The 15,060-nt window shown below is 35.9% G+C and overlaps 1 protein-coding gene across 1 annotated transcript in view; it reads left to right on the forward strand.

The window, feature by feature from the left end:
- CPA6 (carboxypeptidase A6) overlaps positions 1 to 15,060 on the forward strand; it is a 236,904-nt gene that overhangs the window by 164,411 nt on the left and 57,433 nt on the right. Inside the window, exons 3-6 of the mRNA XM_004679817.1 lie at positions 553 to 677; positions 6,208 to 6,322; positions 7,855 to 7,956; positions 10,052 to 10,153. Of these exons, the coding sequence (XP_004679874.1) occupies positions 553 to 677; positions 6,208 to 6,322; positions 7,855 to 7,956; positions 10,052 to 10,153 (444 nt within the window). The remainder of the gene's footprint in view (positions 1 to 552; positions 678 to 6,207; positions 6,323 to 7,854; positions 7,957 to 10,051; positions 10,154 to 15,060) is intronic.

Consider the following 15,060-nt stretch of genomic DNA (forward strand, 5'->3'; position numbering starts at 1 on the left):
ACTATGATATAGCACTCAGGTATTTAAATGTTTAAATAGTGCCTTTTGGGGTAAAGTGAATGAACCTAAGTCAAAAAGTAAAAGTCAGATTGGGTATGAACTGACTATAAATAGCAAAAAAGTACACTGGCAAAGCACAGCAAAAGCAGTTCTTAGACTTTGAGAGAAATACACTGGTTACTGGGGAGAAAGGAATGAAATATAGTACAAGGGAGGGTAAGTGAAGCTTGTGTTCATACGGAGGAGTAAAAATGTTACCTCAAAATTATATAGACATGTAAATGCCTAACAAAAATATTTAAATATTTGTACAATCATTTTAAGAAAATATCGAAGACATTCTTTAACCTATTTTATCTCTTCTTTTTACTATGGATATATCAACTGGACACAAAATCCAAAATCAAATAGATTTATTATGCAAGCTTTCAGTCTAATTTCAAAGTGTGTTTCATGTTACTGTATATAAATAAGATGATGCATTGACATTGTGACATGAATCTTTCTCCACCTACATTGAATACGAATTATAGGTTGGTTCCTGCACTACAGGTAGACCTGTGGCAGCCCAGCAGTATCTCCCATGTGTCAGAGGGAACAGTTACGGATGTCCATATTCCCCAAAATTGTTCCTGGATCCTGTTAGCCTTCTTACAGGAAGCCAACATCCAGTACAAGTAAGCATTCTTTTTTACTTGTTTAATTTGCTTATACTAAATTAAACAGAATGATAGCCATGAAGTTGCTGACTGAAGTGAAATAGAGATCACTGATATGAATATGGTCAAGAATGTGTGGGCACAGGCCCTGGAAAGCCATCACATCAAGTGTCTTGAATCTCCTTAAGAGCTGACAAGATTAAATTGTAGGAAAGCCACAAAGAATGAGATAGACAAGAGTATCTCACCTTCTCTTTGGAGTCCTAAAATTTTAGGACTGAGGGGAATGGTTGTAAATGATTAACCTCGACTACCACCAACATTTTAGCAAGTTCTTGTGCTGACAAAACTGGCACAAAGAACTCTAATGGTGTCTGAAGGCCCTTGTTTCTGTGCTAAGGTGTACAGTGTGGTGGTAGCATGCCTCATCCCCAGAAATACCGCCCCGCCAAAGAGATCCTTGCAGCCTTATAAAAGTATAGATATGCATTTTGGAGAAAAGTCTTTTTGTCTGTGCTTCCAGAATAGACACACAGCTGTGCATAAGTTATTGTTCATGTTGGACACATTTTAGTCATTACTGTAGCTTTGAAGGCATGCTTTCATTCTCTGAATGCCTGGCAGGGAAGAGCTTGGCAATTATACCACTAGGTGCCAAGCAATCACACACATGCTTCATTTGTAATTATTCAGTGAAAAAAGAATATATCAGTTATTTTAACAAGTCTCTTTTCTGTCATTAAATATAGGTCATGTGAAGCTGATAGAAAAAATATCACAGAGGACAGAATCTCAAAAAAAAAATGTGTTTTAAATCAGTGTCTTCTCATGGGGAACAAGCACTTAGTATTATTCATTTTGCTGCTCCCGAGATGATAACACATAAGAGTCGATTAAATTCCATGGGGCCATAGGTAGAGATCATTTTAACTGATTTTATTATTATAGCCTTATGTATTTTCAAAAGATTATTACTCATTCTATACAACTATACATAATATAGTCATCTTCAAGCAAAGACATCATGTATCTTGAATATGAATTATAGGTTGGTTCCTGCACTACAGGTATCAGAGGGAACAGTTACAAATGTCCATATTCCCAAAAATGGTTCCTGGATCCTGTTAGCCTTCTTACAGGAAGCTAACATCTAGGACAAGTAAGCCTCTAGAAGTGATCAACCTCTCCCAATGACATAACAAATGAGGTGGTGTTTCAAGAAAATTTCTATCATTTTATCAATGAAAAAACAGACAAAGTAATTTCAAAGTTTGAGGCTCTCTTACCCATCCTGGAAGTTTTGGGGACATGGTTTTATAACAAGTGATGACACCACCCGCAAAAATTCTTAGTAGTTTTAGTCACTATTATGGGAAGGGAAGAGTACACAGTTTGGGATAGGAGAAATCATCAGCTATTATACAAAGCTAAGAAAACAGAATGGTCATGAAAACCATTTTATTATTTCATGCTCTTATCAGTCTGCTGATTTCAACTGAACTACTTACAAGGATAATAGGACTAGACCTGCCCATCACGATTACCTTGATATTCAGATTGTTTTGTTAGGGCTTGTATTAGGTAGAGTCTTTCACTGGTCAGGCCCTTGAATCACTCAACTAGGGCTACTAGAACAAAGGACCATAGATTTGTTGGTTTGAAAAACAAGCATGTGTCATCTCCTGATACTGGAGACTAGAAGTCTGAAATCAAGCTGTCGGTAGTGTTAGTTGTTTGAGGGTTGTGAGGAAAGGACTTCCAGCATCTCTCCTGGTTTGTATATGGCCATCTGCTCACTGTCTCCTCCTACTGTTTATCCTGTATGTGTCCTCTATCTTGGTGTCCTCGTTTTTCCCTTTTTTAAAATACAGAACATGCAGCCTGAAGCACATTCACATTGCTGTGCAACCATGGGCACCATCTATTTCTAGAAATTTTTCATCTACCCAAACAGCTCATTTGCCCTTTACTTGCCCTTTATACCAGTCATGTTGAATTAGGGCCCATCCTAGGGCCTTCTTAATTACTCCTAACACAACCACATTTTGAGGAGCCAGAGGTTGATACACATATAAGTTTGGAGGACACAATTCAGTCTATAAAATAGAAGTTTGCTTCTCCTTCATGTGACAATCCATAGGTCAGGAGGCTGCTACTGCTGCCACTACCACTCTGCTCACACCATGAAGTGGGTAGCTAGATGCTGGACCAAGTCCAGGCCACAACCACATCTCTGAGGCTACAACAGTGGTGTCAGAGATCACAACTTTGTGCCCAGAACCCCAGGTGCAAGCAAGTCTACCACCTTTGCAGTACAGCAAATCCAAGAAGGAAGGATAATAAATGCCACAAAGAGTTGACCATGTCCAGCACAGACACTCAAAAGAGGAAAAAGGGAGCAAGATTATTTTTAAATAGACCATAAGAACACAACTATTTACTTAGGGGCCTCCCTGGTGGAATGGGGGCTAGAGACACAGCATTGTCAAGCTATTGCCAGCCACTACAGCGTGAGTTCCATCCCTGGCTAGGGAGCTGACCCACATGGCACAATCTCTGCTGTCTTGCCCGCTGCCCCCCTCAGCAGTGTATTTCAGTAGATCTGCCCGTTCTGCTCCCCACTCTGTTGCTGGTGAATCCTCTTGCCTCCTCCACTCCAGCCTATACCCCAGTTCTTATATGCATAAATCTTATAAAAAATTATTTAAAATGAAAACTAGAGGACTGCGAGCAGTGAGTCTCCAAATTTTAATTAGCCTAAATTACTGTTTTGCAAATTACTAACCTAAATTAAAGTTCTTAAGCCTGAAAATGTTAAAAATTATCTGATGTGCTTTTAAACCAGACACATACCTTATTTACATTCTATTGTTATGTAATAGGATCCAATGTGAGTTCTGAAACTACCCAACTTGAGAATCACTGATCTAAATGAATGGATAAAACATTAGGAATCCAAAGACTAGCTCTTTTTAGAGTATGGGGAAACTTTAAAACAAAACAGAGAAGCTTAAGTGTGTATTTATCAAAGGAGTTAATAACTTACTATGATTGCTCTCAACATCAAACTGAAACTTTGTTAGTGTTTTCATTGAAGTAAGAAAATAATAAAGTTGACAAAACAAATTAAGACAAAATTTTTGCGTGAGCCATTCTCTATTAGAATATTTAGACAATTTTTGAGCATTTTATATGTAGTAACAAGTATTCATATGTAGTACAAGTATTCATATCAGTTGACAAATGACAAAAATTTAATCAACTAAGAAGCATAAATAACTTTTCTTAGTGAAGCTCTTGGGAAAATGTTACCTTTTCAAATGGAACAATGGCTTTTATACCAAGAAGTGGCAACCCAAGCAATGAATCAGAGAAATTGCTTTTACCTTAAGTGAAAATAAGTTATCTGCACTTATTTATATTTGGAAAATCTGTCCATTTTACAAGTATTGCAAAAACATCAGTTTTGTAAACATCCTAAGCATTTTATTTTTGTATGTATGCTTTTTTAAAATCATTTTATCTCACTTTTTTTTTTAAGCTCTATTTGTTTATGCATACAGAACTGGGGTACAAGCCAGAGTTGCAAGGGTGGTGAGAAGCTTCACCAGAGACAGAGCGGGGAGCAGAACAGGTAGATATATGAAATATATGCTGAGGGGAGCAGCCGGTGATTCAGGAGAGGTCTGCCACTCCCTGTGGATCACCTCTGGGGCCGGGGATCGAACTCAAACTGAAGTAGCTGTGGCTAGCCTGCAGTGCTGCATCCTAACCCATTGTGCCATGAGGGAGGGCCATGGATGTATTTTTTATGTTTCAACTGGGATTTCAGAAGAAGACTTTTGATTTCTGGCATTGGCAAATCTAGTTTCTTCAGTTAGAGAAATGAAGACAATAGAAATGGATAGATGATGTGGGCAAGGTGGGGAGGTATATCTCAAGATTCCCCTCAGTGACTGGAAGGTGTTGACATTTTAAAACCACCTCAACCTTAATCAAATTCATAGCTTCCTTGACCATTCCACATTCTCACTCTACACAGGAAATTTAGACACAGATGTCCAGGTCTGTTTGATTAAGACCTTCACTGACAATACTGTAAAATTCTTTAGGAAGATAAAATATGCAAGCAAAATTTTTAGCTGTGTGACAGACTCAGAAAAAAAAATTGGGGGGCTTTTTAACATCTTTAAATATTCCAAAGAGTGAGCTTCTTGATACTTCACAGCATTCCTGTTAGAGGAGACTGGTGATTGTTGAGAAGACAAGCCTTTTTATGTAGCTCATATGTCTCAATAAGAACACTGAGAAACCAAAGAAAGGGTCTGATGATGAAAATCGACCATAGATCATGTGGACTAGTGGTGTTTTAGTGCTGGGACAGCTGGCATGGCCAACCCTTAGGGGAGAAATCTTCTATTCTCAAGAAATTAACAAGGCTATCAACAATAGCACTGCATTAAAAATTAAAACTAAGCTAATGACTCCAGCTAGAGCTGGTTCCAAGCATTAGTCACGCTAACCTCAGCCTTGGATTTCCAAATTCATTCACCTTAAGTTTATCTACTCTTGGTATTCTTAATACTGGCAGGCAGTGAAAATGCCTTTGGTAACACTGAGTTTTTATTTTGATTGTCAGTTTCCTTGAAGACTAATTTCTTACCTCCTTCCTCTCAGGTCAGATGCGCTGGGTAAAGAGGAAAGTTTCCCAATGATGAAAGGGATGGGGACAGATAGAAGCAACAGGAAAAGATAAAGTAACCATAGAGTCTTGTTTCCAGTTTTCAAAATGTTATACTGGGCCTGGGGTCAAAAGATTGAAATTTGGGTTCACATTCTTAATTCAAATTCTGGCTCTAGACCACCAGCAGAGTAACACCGGCATGCTTAACTCTCTTGACCCTCAGTTTCTCTATTTGTAAAATGGAGATAACAACTCTATTTCATGGTTAATAAGCAAAAATTTAACAACAACAAAAAAAGCATATGTGGCCCTCCCTGGTGGTGCAACAGCTAAAGACGCAGCATCAGCAGCCGCTTCAGTGCAAATTCAATCCCCGACCAGGAGGTGACCACATGGCGCGGCAGACCTCTCCTGACCCGCGGCTGCTCGGGTCAGCAGAGTATTTCGTCGATCTGCCTGTTCTGTTCCCCACTCTGTCTCTGGTGAAGCCTCTCACTGCCGCTGTAACTCTGGCCTGTACCCCAGTTTTGAATGCATAAATAATAAATCTTAAAAAAAAAAAACAAACCAGAAAATCCTAAAAAAAAAAAAAGTGAGAAAAACAGTACAATGCCTAGTACCTGGTAGTTTACTCAATCTATATAAAGGTTCCTGCCCGTCCTATAACTGCTCAATCAATGGTAGTTATAATACCACTTGGGAACATCTGGTTATAATTTTACATTTTATATTTATTACATTTATCTAAGCTTTTATTTCCTAAAAAAATATCTTCCCAACATTTTAGTATTTTTAGAAATGTCAGTTTTCATTGTACTTTTTGTAGCTGTATAATTACCTAATTTTCTATCATTTCAAATCCAGGATACTCATAGATGATCTGCAAGAAGCACTGGAAAAGGGGAGCAGTTTGCAAACCCAGAGAAGTCGAAGATCACTCATTGAATATAATTATGAAGTTTATCACTCCTTAGAAGAAGTATGTATTTTTTTCCTTTACAAATGCAATTTTATTTTGATCTAAGGACTAGGAGAAACACAAAGACTGATGAGGGCTATCTGAAGAGTACATACAGCTCATATGCCTAGACATTCCTGTTCAGTCACCTCTTCCATTAAGCTTTTTATTGCCATAGAAGATAGAGCAAAATAATTTGAATTTCACCTGCTCTATTCAACTCCTACAATGAACATGGTAAGGGCAGTGGGGAAGTGCGATGGAAAAGTAAGTTAAGGTTTCTTTCACTTCTACAAGTCTAAGAAACTTCACTAAAAAGTCACAAAGTATGGTTAGTCAGAGTTCAAGGGAAATGACTTAGTTGACAAGAAGAGTGAACTTTGAAACCTGCCCTGGTGCAGAGACAAAGATGTAAACATACTTTGCCTTAATAAACAAAAATGGGGCAGGGGGAGGAGAATTAATGTTTTACATGGAAGCATTATTAACAAGTCTATTTTTAAAAATTATTTATGTACATAGATATATATGTATCCTGCTCATAAGGCTAAATAATAGAAAAGAAAATAGGAATATGTCCCAAAATTCACTTTTTCAGCACAAACTCCTTCACAGCATGGAACAGTGGAATACTTTTGTGTGACTTCCTTACAATTAGAGGGCTTTTAAGTCAAAACTATCACCTAGCTTTCTAAGTGCCATCTTTATCCATTGCAAATATATCTTCTCCTGATGACAGATAAGTGTGTGTGAATGTATCAATGCAAATGTACACTATTACTGAAGAATTTATGCAGAGTATGCTCTCTAATGTGTGCTTTAGTAGAATAACCTTTGAATGCAAAAGATGTCTTCCTTAGTTAGCATCTTCTGCTCAGTGGCACATTACAATATGTGGGAACTTAATGAATACTTTCAAGTAGTTTGGATGGCTCTCTTGAAATTGACTGTTTTTCCCCTCTTACATATTTGGGGAGAGATGGAAATAAGTTTTGATATTCAAAAAGAACCCAGAACACATTATCTGTAAAGTTCTGTCATCAACATATTAATAATGACAATAAATGGCATTCTTTAAAGAGGGAAAAACAAAGACATGGAGATTTGTAAAAATAGAAAATAAAATATTTTAAAATTCTAAAGAATTAAAAATAGAAAATTGGGAATTTTTTTTATTTTGGTGGGGGGAAAGCACTCCCTGGTGGCACAGTGGATCAAAGCACAGCACTATGAAGTTATGCAGCCACTACAGCACAAGTTCAACCCCCAGCCAGGGAGCTGACCTGCCCATTGCTCCCCTCAGCGGTGTATTTCAGTACATTCGCCTGTTCTGCTGCCCACTCTGTTTCTAGTGAATCCTCTCACACCTCTGGTCTATACCCCAGTTCTGTATGCATAAATATTTTTTAAAAACAAGAAAATTGGGGCTTTTTAACTTATTTTTATACTCCATGTATACTCTGAGTTCTGAGACTTAGTTTTGTTTTTAACTTTTCTGTTCTAAAAGTTCCATAGTTATGTGTCCGACACGGTTTATACTTTTTTACCCTTAGATTCAGAATTGGATGCATCATCTGAATAAAAGTTATACAGGCTTCATTCACATGTTTTCTATTGGAAAATCATATGAAGGAAGATCTCTTTTTGTTCTAAAGGTAAAAATAAAAATTATTAAATATTTGCTTAGATGTTCATCTTAACAAGAGGAAGTAGAGGAAGTAGTTTTTCATAATATCTTGGACATTTTAACATCTAATAATTACAAGGAGGAAAAGTTAAGCCATATTAAAATTTGCCTTTGAGTATTCAAAAGAAGACTATTTCTTACATTCAAATTTTTTGATCCACTTTTTAAAAACATTAACATTGGTTGAGTTGCTGCTGCCTAAGATAAACCAATCTAGCTACTAAACAATAGTTCTCCATAGCTTTGAAGCCAAACATCTAAAAGGATTTAATCTGTACTCATTGTCTTTATTCTCATTTCCCATTCAGACCTTGACATACTGTTTTCTGCCCTTCCTCTCCCCCCCCCACCTTATTTATCCAATATATGGGGAGGCATAGATCCTGCTGAAACAATAAAGTTGACCCCTCTTAAACTATTCTTGCCAAGATCAACAATAACTTCAAGTGCTTCTCCTTTTTCTCTCTCAACATTACCTCAGATCTCAGTCACAGGCCCCTAGACCCTTGCCTTTCCTTAGATTCTGCTCAATCTATGACCTTCTCAACACTACTCTCCCTCTAATAACTCTTGATAGATATAGATAAATAACAATCATTATAGTCTTTTCTATTCAGTAGAGCCCACTTTCTGAGCTTTAAATGTGCCTTCATTACCTGCTTTTTATTCTTATCTGGGTATCTATAAAAGCACCTTGAGGGCAGAATGCAGCCAGTCCAGAGAGAGGAGCATCTTCCTAAATTCTTCTCCTTAGTTTACCCATTTATTTTAAATCTACAACAAAGCGCTGATAATTCTTTTCCTAAATATCTTTTGGATCTATCCCAATCTTTTATCCCCACTGCCCTAATTTAGATCTGAATCTATTCTTCTCAGATTATTGCAATAATTGGCTCAGTACCAAACTTCAAGTCCCCATCCTCATCTTTAATTCTCCCTCGTCAGTGTGAACTCATATGCTTTCTCTCTCTTGTTCACATAGAAACCTCCCATGGAATATGAGATGAAGCCTTATCTCCTTCATGTAACATCCACTGTTTGTTCTCTGCCTCTGTATCCAGTTTCATTTCACCTATCATTCTTTGCTTATAGCTCAGAAGCCACTTCTCATATGATATGTTCAGATTCTCTTCCAACCCAGAGATGCCTACTACCCATAATGCTCTTTGAAATCTTTTATTTCCCAGGAAAATTAGGCACAGCATCCCTTGTACCCAGAGTAGTTTATATAAGTGTGCATTATTGTGATTGACTACTCACATGCCTGCCTCCTCACTAGCATCGAAATGTCTTTTCATGGCCCTCCCTGGTGGTTAAAGCAAAGCTACCAACAGCCACTTCAGTGTGAGTTCAATCCCCTGCTGGGGATAACCCACATGGCACAGCAGACCTCTCCTGTCTCACCTGCTGCTCCTCTCAGCAGTATACTTTGTTGATCTGCCTGTTCTGCTCCCCACTCTGTCTTTGGTGAATCCTCTCACCACCCCTGTACCTCTGGCCTGTAACCCAGTTCTGTATGCATAAATAAATCTTTTTAAAAAAAGTCTTTTGAACATTGAATCTCCACTGCCAAATACAATGTCTAACACTAAAAAGAATTTTATATAGTATTAGTTGAATGAGATAATGAAGAAATGATAATTAGATCCCTTGTGAATAGAATGTCAAGAACTACCTATAGCTTACAAGAATAGGAAGGTAAGGAAAAATCTGTCACCAGCTCCTACAAATTGTATTGTTCCATTTTGTGTTCAAATAAGATTTGACTTTCCCTATAAAACATAGCTGTTTATTTAAGAAATATTTGTTTCCTTGGTATGGGGTAGATGTGGGGAGATTTAGCTATAATAGGCACACGTTCTCTGTAGGTATTTTCCAGTTCATTGACTTTTAATGAGGGTAATTTATTTTTTGTATGAGTAAGATGGACTTCTAAAATAAATAGGAAATTTTGTATGGGGTTCCATAGTGAATAATTATGCTAATACCTTACTAAAGTACACTTGTCATGAATTCAGAAACAGAGAACCTGTGTTGGTTATTATAAATACTCTTATCTTTAGCTGGGCAGATCACGATCTTACAAAAGAGCTGTCTGGATAGACTGTGGTATACATGCAAGAGAGTGGGTTGGTCCTGCCTTTTGTCAGTGGTTTGTAAAAGAGGTAAGTTAAACTCTTTACATAATGTCCATTTCAATTTGTTGGTACTTTCCATCATATTTAAGACATGTGATCCCTAAGTGAATGATATAACACCTTGGTTTACTGGGTGGCATTCACATTTGTAAAGACATTTGTTCCATCCTCTGCATTTAGGAATGAGAATTACCAACCCTTATGAAAGCAAAAGAATCTAAGGTTCAGAATATTTATGAATTTATGACAAGTTAGGAATCAACCGTTATACCCAAAAAGCTGCAAATCCAATGTGCAGTATTTTATAACAATTTCTTACATGAACTTCTTCCTGACTTCTCCATCAAAATTCTTTCACATATGCCATAATAATAGAGATGAGTGACAGGATAGCATTTTGTACTCAAAAATTTAACATTTGTGAATTTAACATTCTCCCTTTCAGGTCCAGAAACATTTCTCACTTTTCAACTCTAATAGTTGATTACTTATGGTGATTTGTTTTCTGAAATCTTCATTTAAGTCATAAGCTTTCTGAGATTATAATATCAAGTGTGTCCCTATCCCAAGAAGGAGTCAACTTCATGGACTAATACCCTAATATGTTCTAATGCAGTGACTTTCATGGTTTTTTTTAAAGACTCTTAAAAGAAAATTAAACATGATAACCATTAAACATAATATCCTGATGATAAAAGTGAAGTCTAATAAAATGAGGGTGCTACTCTTAGAAAATATCCCTCACAAATGTCAATAATACACTAAATATACCACTACAAAACCCATAAAATGCTTGATTTTTATGAATATTGTTAAATAAAATTTTCAAGCTGTTTCCATTTGATCTGTTGAGCAGTTTAAATTCACAAAACACCATTTCATCCTGCTACAACAAAATCAAAAGCTAATGAATTGTTAACTCTACCACCCTTATATTAAATGTAAAAACACCTGGAGCTTACTAAGTCTATATTTTCTGGAAGATGACGTGTCAAACCCCATATGAGAATGAGCTATATCAAAAAGACAAACAGCAAGTCTAGGTAAGGACGTGCAGAAAAAGGAGACCTCATGCATGCATGTTGGGAAGCCTGTTTTCCATATCTAAAAATATTAAAAATGGATCTGTCATATAGCCCACCAATTCCACTTTTAGGTTTCTACACAAAGAATACAAAAACTCTAATTTGAAGGAATATGCTAATTGCAGCCCTATATAAAATAGCTGTTATGAGAAAAGGCCAGGAACAGAGGAGTGGGTGAAAAAAAAATGTGTGTACCTATATATATGTATATATAGATACACACATACATATATATATATGAAGTGCTATTCAGCTATTTTAAAACATGGACTCTTGCCATTTTCAAGTCAAATAAGAAGTAGAAAGACAAATTCTAGATTGTCCCATTTATGTGTGGAATATAGAGAAAAAAAGCATCAGTCAAAACCAAACTAATAATAAACTCTTACCATCCTACTACAGTACAGAGGAAGAGTGGTAGTGTAGGAAGTATGTGAAAATATACATTTGTAGAAATTTGCATCTATAAAACTCCCAAATAAAAGTATGTTTATATTGTTATATTTATGTTAAAAAAAAGTCACCTGAGAGTGAATGGTACCACCTGGATTTTTGCAGTATGCAATCTGTACAGCCATATACAACAGCCTATAGCTCAAGCTAAATTGCCAAGGAAAAGGAGGACATAGTGTAATCACAAAAAAAGAAAAAGTCATGTATGATAGTTGTCAATTAGAGGTAGTTGACTTTGTAGCAAGAAGGAGGATCATCACTTAAGACTAGTCTCCAACTACCAAGGACATTAACTTCCTGTCACGTAGGTTTCTTTACAGGGCAACTCACATATAGCATCTAGCTTCCCTCAGAGGGGATGAGGAAGTAAGAAAGATCAGGGCAAAAGATGGAAACCACAGGCTCTATAACTTAACCTAAGAAGTGAATCACTAGGTCCATAAGATATGAAAGGTGAGGGTATTCATGGGAGCGTGAGTGCCAAGAGGCAGAAGTCTTTGGCATCTACTGTAGACTGCCAACCACATCCAAATGGAATTTTCTCCACAATTACCACTATAATCTTTGCATTCTTACTCAAATATGAACTGGAGGATATTTTATCAAGTTATAGAATTCTGAACCAATCAAGTTGTAGAATTCTGAACCAACAGATTGCATAGAGGTTATATATATATATACTTTTGGAAGTCACACAGCTCTATGTTGAAGTGCCAGTCTTACCATTTGCTAAATATATGATTTGGGTAGGGAAATCATTTAACCTCTCTGAACTTTAATAAAGTAAGAAAAATAACCGTATGTTGGGTTAGTAGGAAGATTAAATGATATAATGCATGTAAAATATATATATATAAGAATATAATGGACACTTAAAATCATTCTATCAATAATTCATTATAACAGTAACCAACATAGGCTATTTTTAGATCACTATTCAAATGCACATTCTTTTTTTGTTTTATGGAGTACATACCAAGATATAATCACAAAACACATTAAACTGAATGAAGATGAAAATACAACAGGTCAAAATTTATGGTGAAGTCAAGAAGTAAATTTATAGCACTAAAAGCATACATTAGAAAAAGAAACAAAAAAGTCTCAGAACAACTGTTGAAGCTCTCACTTCAAGAATGTAGGGAAAGAATAGAAAATAAACCCAAAGCAAGCAGGAAGAAATACAGATGGGATTATTTATCAATGACAACAGGAAAATGTGAGAGAAAAATCTTTCAAACAAATAGCTGGTTCTTGAAAACAAGAAAAATAAAAAAGCTCTAGGAAATGCAGTTCATAATATCAAAACTTATTTATTATACACACACATACCCGAAATGGTTTCACTGTAGAAGTCTGCCAAATGTTTAAAGAACTAAATTCTAGACAATTCTTCCAAAAATAGAACACTTCCAATTACCTAATACCAAAATCAGGTAAAAATAGAAAAAAAAATGAAGCCTAAAGACTAATATCCTTCATGAAACTAGATTCAGAAATCCATGACAAAATATTGTAATTTAACAATCTATAAAGCAAATAAGGGCTAAGCAGGGTTTATTTCTAGGATGCAATTCTGGTTCAATATTTGCAAGTCAATGTAAACTACCTTATCAACAAGCTAAAGGGGGGATCACAGAAAAGGCATTTGATAAAATTGAACACATATTTATAATAAAAACTATCAGAATAAAAGGAACTAGAGGAGAATGTCCTCAACTTTATAAAAAGTATCCAACAATCCCACAGTAAGCATTACACTTAATGGTTAATGACTAAATGCTTTCCCCCAAGACCAGGAACAAGGGAAGGACATCTACCCTTGCCACTTTTTATTGGCATAACTGGAGTTCTAGTCAATACAACAGGCAAGAGAAGACATACAAAGTAGAAAAATTATCTGTAGAGGGCATGATAGTCTATACACAATGTACATAATGTATATATTAGGGTTCACCAAGGGCACAAGGCAAATATACAAAAGTCAATTGTATTTCTATAGTTTAGCAATGAACACACAGCCAGTGAAACTTAAATAAAATGCCATTTACAATTAACAAAATATAGGGCTCGTGCTATAACACGGTGAAAGAAATCAAAAAGTGTACATTTTCGACATAATGGTATTCACGGATTGTAAGATGTCAACTCCCCAAACTGATACAAAGATTAAACAATTCCTACAGTTATCCAGAAAGACTTTGTAATGTATGTAAGATTATTGTAACATTTATATAAAAAGACAAAGGAACTAGATGAGCGAAAACTATTTTGAAAACATAGCTACAGTAATCAGACATATAGCTATATTAATCAAAATTGTATGATGTTGGTAAAAGGATAGATGGAGATAAATGGAACAAACTATAGGACTAGAAATAGACCTATAAAAATAACCCCAGCTTATTTTTTAACAAAGGTGCAAAATCAATTTAATGGATGAAAGAATGACTGTTTAACAAATGAAGCTATAAAAATTAAACTCCCATAAGGAAAACTCACTAAGTTTCATCTTATGCAAAAGAAAAAAAAATCAAAAAAGAATGAAATTAAATGTAAAATTATAAAACTTAAGGAAAAAAAATAGGGAAAACTCAAGAGCTAGTGTTAGGTTTCCTTGACACACAAAGGAGACTCCTCAAACGGGGAGAAATTTAAAAAACTGGACATTATCAAAATAATTACAATTTACTACTTTTGCTCTGTGAAAGACAGAGGAATAAAAACAAGTGACAAAGACAAATTGGAGGAAAATAAACATACCAAATATTTGATAAAGGACTCATATTTGAAGTATATAAGCTAAAAATTGATAAATTGAAAGCAAGCAATCCAGTTAGAAAATGGGTAATAACCATTTTGCCAACTCCACAATGAGCTACTCCACATATCACCATATATATGTGTGTGTGTGTGTGTGTGTGTGTGATTGACTTTAGCCATTCTAATAGACACCACCAAATCTTGGGAGGATATAGTAAAACTGGATCATTCATACATAGCAAAACATTAAATAACTCTTGAAATTACCTGTTTCTTTTTGGTGGGTATAGTAAGGTAACATCTGAAAAGATGTGACCCTATACCTCTGAATCATAGTGTTGTAAACCAGTGTAAATCAATAAAAATTGAAGTAAAACAGTTTCCTCAATAAAATAATACAATGACAAAAATATTCTCATTAAGATGTATTCTCATTAAAAAATAATTTTCCAGGCCCTCCCTGGTGGTGCAACGGGTTGTGATGTAGCACTGTAAATAAGCTATAGCCACTTCAGTACCAGTTCGATCCCCACACCAGAGGTGATCCACATGGCACCACAGACCTCTCCTGACCTTCCCGCTGCTCCCCTCAGCGGTGTACTACATCCATCTGCCTGTTATGCTCCCCACTCT

This window comes from Condylura cristata, unplaced genomic scaffold (assembly GCF_000260355.1).
Source record: "Condylura cristata isolate star-nosed mole 26May11 unplaced genomic scaffold, ConCri1.0 scaffold00009, whole genome shotgun sequence".
In the NCBI taxonomy this organism is placed as follows: domain Eukaryota; kingdom Metazoa; phylum Chordata; class Mammalia; order Eulipotyphla; family Talpidae; genus Condylura; species Condylura cristata.